The sequence below is a fragment of the Octodon degus genome, unplaced genomic scaffold (genome assembly GCF_000260255.1).
Source record: "Octodon degus isolate 3935 unplaced genomic scaffold, OctDeg1.0 scaffold00026, whole genome shotgun sequence".
NCBI classification, from domain to species: Eukaryota; Metazoa; Chordata; class Mammalia; order Rodentia; family Octodontidae; genus Octodon; species Octodon degus.
In genome coordinates, this window is record NW_004524602.1 from 10,024,157 (window position 1) to 10,043,048 (window position 18,892).

The 18,892-nt window shown below is 51.2% G+C and overlaps 1 protein-coding gene across 1 annotated transcript in view; it reads left to right on the top strand.

The window, feature by feature from the left end:
• The window catches only part of Megf11 (multiple EGF like domains 11), a 184,417-nt gene that overhangs the window by 34,704 nt on the left and 130,821 nt on the right, over positions 1-18,892 (top strand). The window contains exon 5 of the mRNA XM_023712643.1: positions 2,893-2,985. Within this exon, the coding sequence (XP_023568411.1) occupies positions 2,893-2,985 (93 nt within the window). The remainder of the gene's footprint in view (positions 1-2,892; positions 2,986-18,892) is intronic.

The window sequence follows — 18,892 nt, forward strand, 5'->3', positions numbered from 1 at the left end:
GTCCCAGTTTGATGGAGAAGCTTCAGGAGGGTGGGTGGCTCGGTGTTTACGGGGTGGACACGCTCATGTCTGGGCTTGTTCTGCAGCCCGCATCGCTGTCCCCTGTGTGGTCACCCTGGCGCACAGGCCTAGAAACAGCACAGGCCAGGGACAGCTCCAGAGACGGGGGTGCTTGTGTGTGACAGGCAGAGCTCTGGGAGGACCGGGGCTGCAGAGGGGCCCGCGGGGGCGGCTGAGTGTGGGACCCACAGACCTCCAGCACCTGCTGTGTCTGGGCAGCATGAAAGCTTTAACAAGCTGGGTGGGTGCAGTCTGTGTCCCCCAGGGGATGCCGGGATGGCCTTTGACAGAGGCTGAGGTCTCAGTGACGGGGCTGCCGCCCTGCCTGCCGGGTCCTGGGGTCCCAGAGGGCGGCCCCAGCTCCAGGGAGCATCCTGGTTCTCACACTCATTGCCCCTCAGGCGACTCTCCCGGCAGCACCCCAACCCCTGTTCAGACATGAAGTGGCCAAATGCCCTGTCAGTATTTCAGGCTTCGCACGGCACTGTTCAGACAGCCCTGTGAAGTGTGAATGGATTGAGGCTTTAACAAGCAGACAACACAGGTATCACACCAGGACAGCGAGCAGAGGGGACAGCAGGGTCAAGGGGAACTGTGGGGACACTGACCACATTCCTGGGGGTTTGAGGAAGACCTGGGGCTTTGCGGGTGAGTCCTACACATATGAGTGTCTGTGCCTGCAGTCTGAAGGGAGTGCTCAAGGGACTGTCCCCCAGAGGACTTGGGGCGAGACCGGTGGAGACTGGAGCTTGCTTGGCACCCTTGACCTTAGGGAGAGGCCCATGGTCATTTTTCTGGGGCCAGAGAGGGGACAGTGGGCAGGACACACAAGTGCCGTTTTTCCTAGACCTCTCTCCCTGCTTCCTTCAGCTGGACCAGCAGGGCTGTCTGTGATGAAGGGGTGTCACCACCCTCCTCACTGAGCCTCACAGGGGAGGCGGGGTCACCTGTAGCACCCCACACACATGGACCAGGGTGGGGGACACATAGCCTGTACATGCAGAGCCCTATGCTGTTGGCCCCCCCACTTTCTTCACCTTCAGAGGCCTCTGTCTTGTAGGAGCTTCTTCCTGCCTGCCCGAGAGGCCACATACTGTCCTTGAGGACACATACATAGCCTCAATTTCTCTTTTCTTAAGTCTCTTCCAGCCCTGGTGCTCTTGGCAGCTACCCAACTCAGGGCCTGCTCTTGTCCCCTTTGTGTTGGTAGAGACCCCTGTGGTCTGACAGCAACTGGAGGCAGCCCTGGGCTAAGCTGACGCACAGGGCCAGCTATGGAGTAGGAGGGGACTGCAGCAGGCTGTGGGGCAGGGACAGGGAACAGGGCAGGGCCAGCAGCTGAGGCCAGGGCTGGGAGCTGGCCAGGCCAAGCAGCTGGCATTGGTGGTGAGCCAAGGGTGGATGCCTAGTGTCTGGGGTATTCAGGGGACTGTGACCCTTTTGACCTTGTTTAGAGTCCGGTGGGAATGGGGCAGCAGGGGCAACAGGCTGTGGTCTTGCTAGTGCCTGCCGAGCCGTGGCTGCAATGGAGCTGGTCTCTGGTCAGAGCCCACCCTGCTTCCCCAGGAGGAAGGGCACACCTGCTCCCCAGGACTGTAAGCCACATGCGGGTGGGCCCTCAGCTCAAACCACAGCCCCCGTGAAACCCCCCGTGTGGATAAGGACCAATGCCAGGCTGACCCAGGGTGCCGGGGGCCTGGGTCACTCCGCGCCGCTGGGCCTGCCTTGCTGGGCACCTAGACAGGGCTAGGGCAACAGCTAGAGAGCAGGCATCTGTTTGGGAGGAGCAGAGGGCCTGTTTAACCTGGCAGCGCTCTCCTGGGGGGCATTTGGGACAGGCAACCCCTCACAACCCATTGTGGAGGCCACCTGCTCCCCAGCCCAGGCCAGGAGAAGGGGAGAAAGTCTCGGGGTGCTTTCTACCCAAAGCTGTCATCCGTGTCCCGGAGACTTGGACAGGGGGAAGGCAGCTGCTGATTCCTGAAGTTTTCAACATGGGTGGTGCTGTGGGAGGGTCTCTAATCCTCCCCTGAGGACTGAGATGAGCAGATCTTTCAGGAGCAGAGGGTGACCTTGAGAAAAAAAAAAATGAATTCTGTCCGAAGATGAGCGAGGTAATCTCCCCACCTCACACTGCTGTCAATAAAGCTCCTCAGCGGTGCGCTAGGAAAGTTTGCTGCAGCGGAGCCTCTTGGCTGGGAGGCTGTAGCATTTGACTCCGTGATAAGAAATTGCCAGGCGCATTCTAATTACAATTATCATCATCGGGATGTCTCTCTTAATTACTTTCTTATAATTAGCTGTTGCTTCTTCCTCGGCATTTGTATACTTTGAAGATTTGCTGACATTTGAGAGCCCCGAAATAGGGACATTTGGGGAGGGGGCGGAAAGGTGGGGGCGAGGTACCTGTTCTTGTGGGGAGCCCGGGACGTTTCCAGGCCTTTGCAGGAAGCGACTGGGACAGGAAGAGGTGCAAATGGAGGGACAGGTGACTTCCTGTGGGGAGAGGGCCGCAGGAGGGGCTGAGTGTGTAGGGTGGCCTGCCCAGGGTCCCCAGCAGTTCATCCCTGGGGAGAAAGTTCTTTCAAAAGCCACCGAGCCTGGTCATTTCTGGGACTTGGGTTTCACTTTAGGATGGGAGGCAGGAACAAATCATACTCTTGTGGGATCTGTTTCAGAGTTAATTAAATAATGCAGGCCTTGGGCTTGACTTCCCCCAGCCAAGATGAGCCCTGGATGTGGAGTGTCCCTGGTGCCAGGGCGCGGTGGCAGAGCAGGGGCGCTGCTCGCCCGGGTAGCTGGCTTCACTACACTCTCCTTCCTCTCCCGCAGCCCTGTGTACGGAGGAGTGTGTGCACGGCCGCTGTGTGTCCCCCGACACCTGCCACTGCGAGCCCGGCTGGGGAGGCCCTGACTGCTCCAGCGGTGAGTCTGGGGTCTTGCCACATGCATGGGGGTGACACTGGATGGGTGGGCTGGGCTGGGGGAGCAGGGGCCCGAGCGCTCCATGACAGGGCACATGGGGAGCTGGACGGTAGTGGGGGTGCGGGTGGTGGTTCTGCGCGCCTTGGAGCTGTGCGTGCTCCTCATACAGGGGACTGCGGGGTCGTCTGCACGACCGTGGCTCATGGTACCCAAGAGAGACTGATGAATCGGGGCCATGGTGGTCTCCTTCTCCCACCTGTGCCACGCCTCCAGATGTGACACCTCCAGCTGTGGTCTTTGAGGGTGGAAGCAAACTCGAGATCCCCCTTGGGTGCGGACCCAGGAAGCCTTTGTGGTCTAGGCCTGGGTAACGTTCTTACTACTTAGGGCAGAGTGAACCCCAACAAGGGCATCAGGGTTGGCACAGAACGGCCCACATGCAACTTCCTCTCCCTTAAGTGACCACAGAGGCTGAAGCACCACCACTCTCAGGTCCACCTAAAATGAAGTCCTGAGGAACGCAGGGGAAGTCCTAAGAAGTGGCTTCCAACCCTGTTTTGGGGGAACCATAGCACTGAATTGAGAGAATTTCAAAATTTTCACTTTCATGATCATTCAGAGCATGGAATATTTAAATGTCCTGCTGAGAGCTTTCCAACCTCTGCTTGGACCCTCCAGTGACAGGGAACTCACTACCCCCTGTGGAAGCAGCTTCTGACTATTGGGGAATTTTCCCTTCCAGCTGGTGGAAATCTATCCTTTGCATCCACCACTTGTTTCTTGCCTGGCATAAAGGCTGGGGAATGGCCCAGGGAGATGGCTCAGTGGAATAAGCACTTGCCTGGCAAGCGCAGGGGCCTGAGTTCAATTCCCGGTTCTGCCAAAAGAAAAAGAAAAAAAGGCTGGGGCAAGGGGTGGGTCATCTGGAGCTTCCCCAAGGAGCCCAGTGGACAAGGAGACTGCAGACTCCAGGGCTGCCTCTGAGAGCCGGCCCCTCCCACCCCATAGAAGGCGGCCCCTCCCCTGCTTTTCTTCCACCGGCCTCTGTTTATCACGTGACATCTGAGCTGGCATCTCCTCCCAAGCTCATGGCCTTTATTCCCCGTAAGTGACCACCATGATGTCTGATGCCACAACTGCAGGTTCCATCTGACCAGTGCAGAAAAATAAAAATGGAGATTGCTACCATGTATTGAATTTTACTGTACATTAAGCATGTATTTATATGCTCATTTAATCTTCATGACGTTCTGATGTGAGAATTATCAATGGCCCCACTTTACCAGTGGAAAAGCTGCGCTCTTCTACCGGACATGGATAGTAAATGGTGAAGCCAGGACCATCACCCAAACAAAACCCCGGGTCCTGAGCCTGACTCTTAATTTAATTATTTCCTGCCTTCTGGATTCAATCCCTGCACCCCACTTTCGTCTTTTGAGACGGAGTCTTGCTATGTCGTTCAGGCTGGTCTTGAACTCACTACGTAACTCAGGCTGGCCTCCAACTTGTAGCAGTTCTATATCAGCCTCCAGAGTACCGAGAGTATAGGTGTGCGCCACCACAGCCTTCAAGGCACCAAACCTCTCATAATACAGCCCAAGGTGGAAGTAGATCTTCATGTGGAAGCACAGTTGCTCCCAAGGAGGGAAGGATCTGCCTGACAGAGAGGTCAGGGAGCTAGAGTCAGCCACGGGATACACGTTGTTAGCGGTCGGCGCCTGCCTGCTGCGATGCTGCTGGGACCCGGGCTGCCGGTGTGTGGACTGCAGTGGGTCCCTGACGAGGGTGGCCCCGGTCTCAGTGGGTGCAGTGTGTGTCTCTGGAGAGCTCTCAATAGCCCTGTATATGGGACGCTTTTGCGGAGAGGCCTTGGTTTGGTTCAACTAGAAGTAACTGCCGGTTTGCCTTTTTCCTTTTCTCTGATTCCATGCTAAAAAGAAAGACCTAGGGCGGGCAGTGAGATAGCTCAGAGGACTAAGCGCCTGCTTAGGCAAGTGCAGTGACAAGGGATGAATTCCCAGCGCCACTGTGGGGGCGCTGCCCTTGCCCTGTCCCCTACCCCACCCCCACCCCCGCCCCCTCCCTCCCCGCCCCCTAGGCCCTGCCCATGGCCCCTCCCCCAGGTGCAATGAGCCCCGCAACTGAGACAGGTCGTGGTAGCACACACCTGTAATCACAGCGCGAGGGAGGCTGAAAACAGAAGGATCTCTGCGAGGCGGAGCTGCGTAGTGAGACCCTGTACTAAACACATAAAAATAGATAAATAAATAAAACTTTAAAAATAGAAAGGTCAAATCGCACCAGACATAGAGACAAAAAGGTGCCTCCCACCCCCCAGAGATGACCAGCGCAAGTCTTTGGGTGTTGTCTTCTCTGTCACTTCTCTGCATAACTGCATATTCAGCTACTTCCAAAGTACGCGCATATAGAAGTCTATAATTTGCTTTTTAAATTCAACTTTTTAAGTCATGCGCTCATTTCCTTGTCAATAAGCCTTAATCTCCTTTTAAATGTTTCATGACCTGGTGGAATTCCTGCCACAGATCACCAAATGTATTTAACCAGCCCCTTGCTGCGGAGCGCGGAGGCTGTTTCTGATTCCTCACGCTGGAGGTTCATCATCCTTTATCTGAGGTCCTCGGCCTATGGGGCCGAGGGTTTCAGAATTGAGAATTTTCCCATTTCAGAAGTATGTGGTAAGAAGCTGGGGAGATGGTTCGGTGCCTGCCTGGCAAGCACAAGAACCCGAGTTCAATCCCTGGTACTGCATGTTGTGCCTGCCCTGGAACTCCAGGCACGCTGTGCCAGCCCCCCAAGACCAGGCATGGTGGTGCACGTCTATAGTCCCAGCACTGGGGGGCTGAGATGGGAGGATCACTATGAGTCTGGGCTGCGTAGTGAGACCCTGTACAAAACAAAGCAAAGCAACAACAACGAAAAAAAAAAGTAGGTGGTGACTATGTCCTAGGTGACATGAACACCCACAGAATCTGGGCAGCACCCTGGGGGAAACAATCATTTTGTGCGGTGACATGTGACATAGCATATCTAGTGACATAAGACAATGCATAACCTCAGATCAGTTCCACGTGGCTTTGCCGCTACAGGAATGTTGGCGCTGAACTTCAAGAAAAATATGCTGCTTTAGATTTTTGGGCTGCAGATATATGGACAGAGGCCCGCGGCCTTGGCTAAAAGTGCTGTAGGGATCCTTCTCGTGCATCTATCTTTGCCCCCTTGTCCCCATTTGTTCTCAGGATAAATTCCTGGAAGTGGCAGGGAGGGTTATAAAGATCCATCATCCTGTTCCTGCCCCTGCTCTGCCCTTTGTGGCCGCCAAGGGATTTATGAGTCCAACAGTCTCGAAGGGCACAAATTTAGTGCCCAGGTGGGGGTGGGGACTTTCCCTCTTTTACAGACTTATAACCCTATAGCCTAATTTCTTTAAAGCCTCGACTGATCCCTTTCTGCTCCATAAAGGAAGAAGGCAGACACGTGAGCTTTGTGGATCGTTCCGAGCTGTTAGCTGGGCCAATATGGGGGAGCAGGGGGGGCTGTGTGCTTGGGCATAACCCTCCATCCCATATTACAATGAAGAGCAGAGGCTGAAATGTCAGTTTATGCTGAATAAAGACGACAGAGTGACTCTTATTAAATTGCACTAATCTCACAAGTGGAGATAAAAAGGAAAAAAAAAGTTTTCCTATATTGAATATCTAGTTTTTTAAAGTAATTAGGAATATTAAAGCACTGACAATGATTGAGATAGAAACATTATTCATAACTTTTATTTCCGTACTGGGCAATGATCCAGTATATTTCATTTATGAGGTTTGAGCTGTAAGGAGAAGGACGTGAGCCAATTCCTAAATTAAATATGCCCTGTTAACTTTTATAAATGATACCCAAGAATTAACTTGGAAATTTAAGCTTTCATTGTATTATTTAATTATTGTATTTCCTGGGTCCCTGGTCTCAGTTCCCATGGTGCTTTGCAGTTGGGATTCTGGGCAATAGAATGGGATTTGGGTTTTGGTCTCAGAGCTCCTTGGAAGGGCTGGGGTAGAAAGGACTGAGCTTCATCCTACCCCTCATTGCCTCACTCTGCTTTCTGTCTCTGCCTTTGACCGCTTGGCTGAGCTTCATCCTACCCCTCATTGCCTCATCTTCTGACATATTCTTTGATTCCTCCAGGCTGTTCTCATTCACGCCCCCAGGAGAAAGCGTGGGATCTGGGTCCACAAGGGTCCTACTGTCTGGCTGCCCCTCCCGCACCCCAGAGGCAGCGTCTGTCTGTGCTGCAGAGCAGCTCCCAACCCGGAGGTAGCAGTCACCAAGTTAGGCCCCGCCAGCAGCCACGAATGCCAAGTCCAGTAAGTCCTTATCTTGCATGGCGAGTGGGACCATTGGCTGTCTTTGCAAATGAAAGGAAAATATTTACCAGCCCAGAAATAGGGCCACACTCCTGCCTGGGCCAGCCAGGGACCTGGGAGATTCGTGGGGACCCAGTAGGTTAGTGAGTCTTAGAGTAAGGTGAGTGCTTGCTGGAGACTTTAAAAAAAAAAAAAAAAAAAAAGGCAAACTACTCATAACACATTTCCCAAGTTAACCATTTTCAGGCATATATAATGTGCCATTAGCCCATCTACATTGTGTTATGTGACCGTCACCACCAGCCAGAATTTTTCATTTTCCCAGCTGAAATGCTGCCCGTTAGCCATAAGTCCCTTGTCCCCACCGCAGTCCCTGGGACCACCGCTCACTCTGCTTTCTGTCTCTGCCTTTGACCGCTTGGCTGAGCTTCGTGTAGGTGGCATCGTACAAAGCTTAGCCTTCTTTGGAACTGGTGTGTTTCGTGTGGCCCAGTGTCCCTGAGGTTTATCCAAGGTGTAGCGTGTCGGAATTTCCCTCCTTTCTAAGGCTCTCTGTACGTGTGGAATGCGTTTTCCTTCCTGCTTTCTCCTGGCAGTGGGCGCTTACGTTGCTTCTGCAGTTTGGCTGTCGTGAACTCTGCTGCTATGAATGCAGGTGGACCAGTGCTCAGCGCGCCCCCCACCGTGGCTTTGGGATTTATAGCCAGAAGCCAGGGCACCCAGACCACCTGCAATTCCGTGTTCAGTTGTTGGAGCAATCGCTCTGCAGTTCTGCATGGTTTGGCCAGACCACCCTGCGTCCCTTCCTGCAGTGCATGGTAATTCCCCTTTCTCTGCCTCTCCAACACTTATTTTCTGGTGGTCTTTTTGTTCATTTGTTTTTTGAAAATAGTCACCCGAATAGGTGTGAAATGGTATGTTATGACTGATTTGCATTTCTCTACCAATTAGTGATGTTGCTCCTCTTCTTTTTTAATTTTTAAAAAATCTTTTATGTATTTGGCACAGGGTCTCGCTACGCAGCTCGGATTCATAGTGATCCTTTTGTCTCAGCCTCCCCAGCATTGGGATTACAGGCGTGTGCCACCATGCCAGGCCCGGTGTGGTTCTAGGGCCAGCACTGCATGTGGTACTGGGGATCGAACTCGGGTCCTTGTGCTTGCCAGGCAGGCGCTTAGACCACCGAGCTATCTCGCTGGCCCTGTTGCTTCTCTTTTCAAGTGCTTATTGGCCATTTGTATAGCGTCCTTAGAAAATCCCCTTGCCTATTTTTAAAATCAGGTTGTTTTGGTTTTGCTGATTTGCAGTTCTTTATATATTGTGATGTTAACTGAATATATGATCTATAATTATGTCTCCTACACTTTGATGAGTGTCTCTAATGCTTAAAAGGTTTTCTTAAAACTTTGATGAGGCCGAATGTAGCATGTTCTTTCTTTTGTTGCTTTTGTTTTTAGTGTCTTACCCAAGAAATCATTAACAAATTCTATATCATGAGTATATCTCCCTGTGACTTCTTGTCAGAACTTTATACTTGGGGCCTGGTGACGCATGCACATGTGTCTGTAACCCCACAGTTGGGAGGCTGAGGCAGGAGGATTGCTGCATGTGTTCGAGGCCAATCTGGGCTAAACAGTGAGTTCAAAGTTAGCCTGAAGAAGAAAAGAAAAGAAAGAATTTTGTAGGTTCAACTCTTATAATAGGTCTTTGATCCACTTTTTTACTTTTCTTTTTTTTTTTTTTTTTAGATTTTTTTTTAACATTTATTTAGTGTGTGTGTATGTGTGTGTGTGTGGCCAGCTCAGCCCACCAGGGGGCGCGGCTGGCTGGCATGTGGTGCTGGGGGATCGAACCGCAGTCCCTGTGCTTTGCCAAGCTTGTTTCAAGTAGGTGCTTTAGACCACTGAGCCATCTCTCCAGCCCCCTTTTTTTTTTTTTTTTTTTGAGACAGGGTCTCACTATGTAGTTCATGTTGGCCTCGAACTCACAGTGATTCTCCTGCTGCAGCCTCCCAAGTGCTGGGATTACAGGTGTGCACTGCCACACTGGACTGTATTTTGAGTTAATTTTTGTATATATTTTAAGCTAAGGTACAACTTCATTTTTTTCTGCACATAGCTATCCAGTTTTCCTAGTACCATTTATTGAAAAGATTTTGCTAGAGATTCTTGAAGCTACTGAGTTTAAATCCTTCTGTGTAAAGACAGTAGCTATTGGATCATTTAAGTATTGTTTCTTCTATTACAAAAAGAAAAAAACAGATTTACTATAAGATGGAATATGCAGGCAGCACTTTTTTTTTTGAGTGATAACATGAGCTTATGGTGGGACTTTGGAGACTGCCGGGGCTTCCCAGGGCAGGACTACTTTAGGGGTGAAAGTGGAGAAGCTCATGAACAGACGAGAAGATCATGACTAGAGTGCGATCCCTGGGCTGGTGACTGTTTGTAAGGATGGCCTAGCAGGGGCTCGGGCCTGGAGTCCTTTCTCCACGTGTGAGCTGGGGGCCCTGCTTCCCGTCCCACATGCTGAGGTGCCTGCAGCATCCCTCGGGTCCTCGAAGCAGCTGGGTCTCATCATGTGGACCTCTGTGCAGGTGACCTAAGGTTCAGACCTTCCTGGCCCTCCTCGGGGCTAGCTCAGGGCCGTGGGCTGACTTCTAATTTTCAGTCAACTCCTGAGTAGCAGATCTGGGATCAGGACCAGAACCAGTTTCTTCCCATAGCTCCATCCTGAGCCGATGCACGTTGTCAGAGTTCAGGCTTGTGCAACAGAAATGTCACAGAGAACTAAATGCGCTCCTCACGGTTCTGGAGCGTGGGATCTAGGCCTGAGGTGCCCGTGACTCCATTCCGGGGATGGCTCCGTTCCTAGTTTATAGACAGCTACCTTCCCGTGTTCTCCTGTGGGACAGGGAAACCATCTTTCTTCAGTCTGTTTTAAGGGCACTGATCCCATCAGGAGGGCTCCACCCTAATGGCATCGTGGCCCTGAAAAGGCCTCACCCCTGCTTACCACCATATTGGGGATTAAGGAGGCTTCAACTTCTGAATTTGGGAGGATGCGAACCCTCAGCCCACAGCAGAAGCCCTGTGCCCCAACACTCAGGAAAGTGGTCTCCTGTCTCTGCCAGGGTGCCCCTGGCTAAGTTCTTCCTTCTCTTTCTTTTTTTCTTTTTCTTTTTCTTTTCTTTCTTTCTTTCTTTCTTTCTTTCTTTCTTTCTTTCTTTCTTTCTTTTTTTTCTTTTTTTTTCTTTTGTATTTTAGAGAAGGATCTACTGGGTGTTCAGGGTCTTACCACTAGATCAGACTCATAGTGATCCGCATGTTTACAGCCTGCCAAGAGCTGGGATTACAGGCTCGCCCCACACTCAATTGCCATCTCAGTGGGCTGCAGGGGTGGGGTCGGCACGGCAGGCCTGAGGAACCAACCCCTGGCCCCTGCTCTTTCTTCTGTTTGGGCCTCAGTTTTCTGCTCTGTAAAATGGGAAGATTAGTGTAGCTCTTCCAGCCCTAAGATCCCATGATGCCCTGTTTCTGTGAAATGAAAACCCAGGACCAGCTTCCCTAATCCAGGACACTGGTGACCTTCTTACTCAGATCTGATGGAGAGAGCTGACACATCCTCCCCCAGGTGGACCTGGACGGCCCAGATGTAGGCTGGCACTGGCCAGGAGGGGCTGCGCAGAGGGCATTGTGCCAACTGGAGGCTGCAGCCCTCTCCAGGATGCGCTTTTCACTACATTGAGCCGCTGTCAAGGTTAAAGCAACTCCAGATGAATCACCACAAAGCAATTATGCTTGCTGTTCCGCGTGGCGCTGCCCAGCCCGCGGCCGCTCGCAGACTCGCCTGTGCCACCTTCTGCCGGCAGCCGGAGCGCCCGTGGGCGTCCCCGGGACGGTGGACGCTGTGTCAGCCCTGCGCACTGGGGTGCAGCCACTGTGACGGGGACAGAAGGGAGCCATGGACGCGCGGCAAATGCTTTTTCAAGGTCTGTGAACAAGAGGAGCTGCTGTTCCCCTGAATGCCAATGTCGGGCGGAAGAGCCAGGCCCTGGCCTCGCAGGCGGCTCCGCTGCTGCATGCCGAGTTCCATTTAATGCATTTTGCTGGAAAAGACCAGGAGGGGAGTTGGGAGCACAACCCAGCCTCAGTCCTGAGTTCTGGGGTCTGAAGGCTGTGGAGCTCAGGGGAAGGGGACCATGGCAGGAAGGCAGCCCAGTTGGCCTGCCTGACCACTCGCTGCTGCTGGTGTCACCTTCATCCTTGGTCCCTGCCCCCCTCCTTTTGAGGTGGGTGGCTTTGGTGATGTTCTGGGATCCTGTGGGGAGGCCAGTTCCTCCCTCTACTGTCACCTAACATCTGAGTGCCCTGCCCTGCTGAGGATCCCACCCATTATCAGGATGAGGATGAGATTGGCGGGGCCGGGGGCAACCTGTGGACCCCAGGACACAGGACTGTGGGCAGCTGTCCTTCTCACCCATCCTGTTCTTATGATGACACCCCACCTCCCAGGACAGGAAGGGAGCCCTCCCCAGAGCCCCCAGATCACTTGTGGGAGGCCTGGGCCCCGCTCAGGTCGAGGGGGGCTCTCTTCCCCACTCTTCATCTCCTGTAAGGAGGCCCTGGTACAAACAGCCTCAGAGTGTGGCACGGACGCCCTGCCCCAGAAGTCAGGGCTTGTGCTGGGGAGAGCCGGGATCTGTGTGTTCAGGAGCTGGCAGTGGGGGAGGAGGTAATTCAGCCCAGCTCAGCTCTGGCCATCTGCTCCTTGAGAACAAAATTAATAAGTAAGTGACACACAGGGAGTCAGCCTAGGGAAGTGGCAGGAGGCAGGGTGGGAGGCCGCCCCGTGGAGCACAGTGCCAGGAGGCCAGCTGGCATCATTGTGTGGGCATGGAGAGGACACCGCGCCCCACACACAGGCTGTGCTTCCGGGGATGGTGTGGGCGGGGTCCCGCGGGAGTGGAGGTGTCATGATCAGCTCCTCCACTGGCTCTTAACCCCCCATGCTGCCCTCTAGAATATGGACATCCTTATCCTCGTCTTTCAGATGAGGAAACTGAGGCAGAGGGCACGCAGCTAGAGAGCAGGGGCAGGATTTGAACCAGGCACTGTTTCCCGGGATCCCACTTGGAAGGCCCCTATCTCTCTCCAGGGCTCTCTCCTGCCACTTTCTTTTTTTTTTTTTTTTTTAAATTTTATTTATTTATTTATTTATTCAGTGTGTGTGTGTGTGTGTGTGTGTGTGTGTGTGTGTGTGTGTGTGTGTGTGGCCAGCTCAGCCCACCAGGGGGTGGGGCTGGCTGGCATGTGGTGCTGGGGGATCGAACCGCAGTCCCTGTGCTTTGCCAAGCTTGCTCCAAGTAGGTGCTTTAGACCACTGAGCCATCTCTCCAGCCCTCTCCTGCCACTTTCCACACTGGGTAGAGGTGGAGGCTGCAAAAGAGCCCCAGGGAGCCCCTCAGGCTGCCTGCCAGGCACGGGTGAGTGCTCAGCAGGAGCTGGGTGGGACCCAGTATTCCTGCTATCTCTGCTCCTGGGGGAGCGGGGGAAGGCCCCAGAGCAGGGGCTTGGGCTGGGGTGAGGGAGGAAGCTGTGTTGAAGGCTTGAGGGAATGCAGGGCCCGTTCTTGACCTTCCAAAGCTCTTCACCTTAAACACATGCCTCTAAGACTGCAAGACTGTAACTGAAGCCAGAGTCATAGAGGTCCAGTTCAGTGGGACTGAAGAGAAAGAGTCCCTGGAAGGCGAAACAGCCACAGCCCCAGGAAGGACACAATTTGGGGTTTCAGAGATGGAAACAGAGGGCATTTGGGGACCACACGAGCAACGGTATTGCGTGCTGAGCAGCCCAGGGTGGTTGGAACATGGGTCCCAGAGGGCCGGAGCCCTGCTGCAGGGCAGTAGGCGGGGTGGGTCTCACAGCAAGACCTGGGGCAGCCCCTGAAAGTGCATTTGGCATCAGCCAAGGGCAACCCTGTCGCCTTTTCTTCTTCCACATCATCTGTGATTGGCTCTGGGACTAGGGATGGGGCAAGAGGCGGTTCTAAGAGCTCTGCTCTGCACCTGGGCCTGACTGGTACCACTGAAGAACATATGGCAGGCTCTCTCATGGCCTTGGGAGGGAGCAGATTGCATGAGGGGACCCCACTGTCAGAGTCAGGAATGGATCTGGCAGGGGGTGACCTGGAGAGACCAAGTTGGGCGTGTCCTGGCCTGACACTCTCTGCCTCTTTAGCTGGACCAGGGAAGGCAGACCTGGCAGCCAGTGTGGGCCTCCAGGAGGAGCCCTTGGGATAGCTCTGTCGTCCATGGCAACTTCCGACTCCCTGCCCACCCATGAGGGTCAGTCCAACCTTCCAACTCCAGTCTCCAGACCCCAAAGGAGCCCCAAGGCAGGCAGCCACTGCCTAGAGGATCCGCTGCAGCAGCAGTAGCCAAGGACTGGAGAATCTGTCACCCTGTAATAAGGGAAACATGCTGGCAGGCTGGGTAAGAGGCTTCCAGTTGAATAATTAATAAAGTTATAAAAGTATGTCTACTATATGGCTATAATAATTCAGCCCAATTAGAAGCAATTATTTCTTGCAGTTATGCAACTCGATATTTTTTATGAACAGCTCTAGCAACAAGACAGGATTCCCAGATTTGGCCACCTGCTTGGGAAGTTCTGATGAAAACAATCCTTCCCAGGACTTACTCAGTTGAAGTGTCCATCCATCCATCCATCCATCCATCCATCCATCCATCCACCATCCACCCACAATCTTTCCATCCAGGACACATTTTGTGAGCCTCTTCCATGTGCCAGACATGGTGCTGGGTTCTCAGCATATGGAATAAGACCCTCTCCCCATTCTTTTCCTAAGGAGCCCCCAGCCTAGAGGCCAGTTCTCTTTGAGTCATGGATTTCTTGGTCCTCTTGGCAGATTGTACTGAATATGATTTGGAGTGGGTAGGGGTGTGTATATGTGTTTATTTTCCCCTCTATTTCCCTCTTTTATGCAGAGAGAGAGAGAGAGAGAGAGAGAGAGAGAGAGAGAGAGAGAGAGAGAGTCTGACAGAGAGACAGTGATTAGACTCACATGGGGCTTTGAGCCAGGAAATAGGTATCTTTTCCCAAAGTGGCTCAACTTCTTCCTCTATGTTTGAGAGTTTAGGGGTCTGCCGGCTTCAAAACACCTACTGTTCTGGGTCCCAGCCTTCTATCAGATAGTCATAAAGGACAGGGGAGCTGGTCAGCATGTCCTGGGACAAAACATTTTTGTGGCCTATTTGTAAAATATAACAAATCTGTGTGTCACTGCGAGCTTACACGGATGGCAGAATCGAGAACCTTAGGAGTTCCCCATTTGTTGGAGTCCCCCATTTGCTCCTTAGAACATTTGGCCTAAGTCAGTCATACTTTATAGGCCTCCTGCAGGATAACTTTGGGTCTGAGGAGATAGCTCAGCAGTCTAAGCACCTCCCTGGCAAGCATAGGGACCATGGTTCGATTCCCGGCACCACATGCCATGCTGGCCCTGGAAACCGGGGTGCACTGAGCTGGCCACTGAAACTAGATGTGGTAGTGTACACCTGTAATCTCAGCACTGGGGAGGCTGAAGCAGGAGGATCATTATGAGTCTGAGCTGTGCAGTGAGACGGTCTACAGGGTCTCACTACACAGATTGGACTCATAGTGTCTTCCTGTTTTCAGCCTCCCAAGTGCTGGGATTATAGGCATGCACCACCATGCCCAATCTCAATCATGGTCTCAGTACACCCTGGGGTGGGGCATGCCAGGGATTGAACCCCAATCCCTGATAAAATTATTTTTTAAATAAAGCATAACTTTGCATAAATCCAATGTTATTTTCAAAGTGAAAACATCTTTCTGATTTCTCTGCCTAGACGTCCGATCTTTTCTTTCAGTTCTAAAGCATGGTCAATTTAAATCTCCACTGAGCCCTTGCAGGAAGCCCAGGCTTATGCTAACCTAATTGGATAGAACTTTTAAAACAAGCCATCTCTAAGCTACTGAACATATAAGGTGCGTGAGGAAGCAGAAAGACCTAGGCCTTCGACTTGGTCCCGAGGGCCTCTTGCACTTGGGTTTTCTTTGTGTCATTGTGAATCAGGGTGTCAGAGCCAGCCAAGGTCCTTTGACACTCTGAACAAAGTGAAAGGCGAGTTGCAGACTGGGAAAAGGTATTGCAATACCTAGAATCTTCGAGGATGAAGACCCAGAATATATTTTTATAATCATACAGATCAATAAGATCGACCATACACAAATATTGGTTAAAAAGAAAAAAAAAAAAGAATATGCAATTTCCACTTAAAAGGGTGTTTTGGTGGGTGGGAAGCATGTGAAAACACCCTCACCCCAGGAGTAGCCCAGGATGTCCACATTAAGACCCGCAGTTCGGGCTCTGTCACACACGGCAGCCTGGGGAAACTGACTCTGATAACACCAAGCGTCAGCGATGTTAGAGGTAAGAAGACGCTGTCACTTAATGCTAGCAGCAGTGGGAACTGGCAGTCTCATTTGAAGGAGAAATTTGGTCATCTTAAATAAAGGTGCACGTGACAGAAGTCCTGTAATACTGTGTATGTCTAACCGGAGTAATAAAAACATTTCTTATCCCTCTCTTTCTCCCTGATGCTTTTAAATATCATCTATTTACATTTTTTAAAGTGGGAGTCATGATTTATTACACTGATTTCCTGGCTCTCCTCTGGGTTATAATCTGCAGCTTGCCCCGGAGACCCTCACCGATGTGAGCAGCCCCGAATTGTTTCTTGTAATGGGGACAAGATGCCTGCAACGTAGAGGTCCCTTCTGGAGGGAGTGGGTAAATTGGAATATATTCACACAGTGGAATGCCACAGCAGTTAGATGAGTGAAGCAGCACTATACCTGTCTACCTGGGTGAATCTCAAATCTATCATATCGAGTGTGGGGGGAGCAAGTTGCAGGGGGCTACACACTTATCATATTGTATCACTTATGCAAGTTTAAAAGCATGCGAAATAATGAATCTGTTATTTATGGGAATAATTATAAGAAGCCAATGTATAAAAGCAGACGCAGAGATGTTGACATGAAGGCATTAGGTTATCCCCGGGGAGGGCGGAAATGCATAGGGAACAGTTCACAAAGGCTAAGTTCAGTTGAGTCATGTTTTACGTCTAAAATAAAAAGAGCTGTAGCAAAAGTAGAGAATGTTACGATCTGTTTGAAGGATGCACCGTTTCCATTTTTCTCTAACCATCGCAGTATACTTGAAATTTTCACATGCAAATGAAAAGGCCTTTGTCATCTCTTCTCCACCTGTCCGCACCCGCGCTAAAGTGCGGGAAAACGTACTCATTTCTGCACGTCTCAGATGTTTTAGTTTCACAAATACGTCTTGCGTGTGGGTCTGGCGATAGGAGGTTTGAGGTGCAGCGTGAGTGGGGAGGTAGGGAGCTTATGACAGCCAAAGCTTGGAGCTCAGCCCTGGCACAGGCCTCCCACTCATCTCTGCCATAAAGAGCAGGGACACGTTCATTCCCAAAAAGGAGCTCAGAGTTCAGAAGCTGAGTCTCCCTGGGGAGTAAAGGAAGGCTCCAGGGAGGAGGCAAGGACCGAAGTGGGCCTTGAAGGATGGATGGAGACTGAGTGGTTGGTTAGAGATTGGCAGGAAGAGGCACCTATAGCTCTAAAGAGCTCAGGTCGGCTGGGAGAAGAGGCCACCCGGCATCCGGGTCTCTAAAGGGAAGCGCTGTTTGCAGCGGAGCAGGCTCAGGGCTCTCAGCGGGAGAGGAGGTAATGGAGCTGAACTGAGGTTCTCATCAATCACGGGCACCTAGGAGAGCTGGGTTCTGGGGCTGCAGGAGAAGGGAGATAACCACTGCCAAAGAAAGGCACAGGCTCAGGGACAGCACCTGCCACCTCCCATCCTTGGATGAGGGCCTCTGCAGCAAGGAAGGGGGACAAAGTTCTGCTGAAATCCCAGGCTGCAAATTTATTTGACCAGCTCCCAATAAATTCCTCATGCCAGAGGCCTGGCTATCCATCTCCGTGGCAGGGCAGAGGCAGCGGTGGGGGTGGATAGCAGAGCAAGTGTCTGTCTTTGATTGCTCCGGGACAGGGCCACATGTCTTGCTGGGAGGCGAGCCCCTAAATCCTCCTCTGACTTCTCCCCTCCTAGTAAATCTGAATAGTTTAAAATAACTCCTTCCGACCTTGAGGCCAGTGCCAACTTCCTGCCATCCATCAGCCCTGGCCGATTTCTTATTAAGGTTCTACTGTTCCCTTGGAAAAGTCACCACCTTAAATCAAGGGGCCGATAGGGCAAAGAAGAGACGGAGGACCTGAAGACAGGAGGGCGACAGCAAGTCAGGAAGATGAGGTTCCGGTGTGCTGCTGGGGCGCGCCTGGTGACCTCTCAGGGCCCTGGCTCTGCCGCTGCACAAGGGCCCATAGCTGTCCACACTGTGGAGCTGGCAGGGGCTGCTGGGAGAAGGCTTGGGAGAGGCTGCCTCATTGCCCTCCCTCTAGTTGTTCATTTTCTCTCACTTGGACACATGTGCACTTCCTGCCTAAATTTGTGTCTGGTGACTTTTTCATGTGTCTTTTGAGACCTTTTTTTTTTTTTTTTTTTTTTTTGGCAGAACCAGGGATTGAACTCAGGCCCTTGCGCTTGCCAGGGAAGCACTTATTTTACTGAGCCATCTCCCCGCCCCCATGCGTATATCTTTTGGAGGAGGAGGAGCAGTAAACAGTCCGAAGAAGATAGGTGGAAAAAAAAAGAACAAAGCCCTCCTTTTTAACTATGCAACAGCAGGTAAATACAGTAACTTCAAAAGGTGGCAATGGCTGTGAAGTCATACGGAGGGTAGGGAGTCAGGGAGGCCTCGCTTAGGAGGGGACGGCAAACTCGAATGCTCAGACGGAGCCAGGTGAAATCAAAGGGGCTTGTATGTTGGGCAAACTAAATCTTGGCATATTTTGATTCAGTAGAAAAAAAAATTAGTCTTATGCATGTGATCAGGAAACATTTGCTTTAAGCCAGGCTCTACAGAACATTTATTTACTTTATTTTTTTTTCAAATTCCAATGTTTTGATTTAATAATCAGTAACAAAAGTTTACCCTATGCATACAAAAAGAAACAAAACATACAACAAACAGTTCATAGTACTAACCATAAGAGAGATGACAGTAGGTTTTTCCTTTCCAGTGAACATACTTATTGTCATGTTTCAATGTTTAATAAGTGTGTATTATTTTTATAAACAAAAAACAAGGATAAAACATGTTAATTACAGAAAGATTGGAATGAAATATCCTTTCTAAAGAGAATAAAAAGAAAAATTTAAAATGATACAGAATTTGAAAACAAGATGATAGGAAATTTTTTTAAGAGAAATATATTTTATTTTATTTTTTTTCAAAGGTTTATTGATAAACAGATAGCAGTGAGACAGCTTCAAATCAAATCGGAAGTACAGTTTCAACAAATAATACACTGCATATATTCTTCTTAGTGGTTAATTGCTGTACA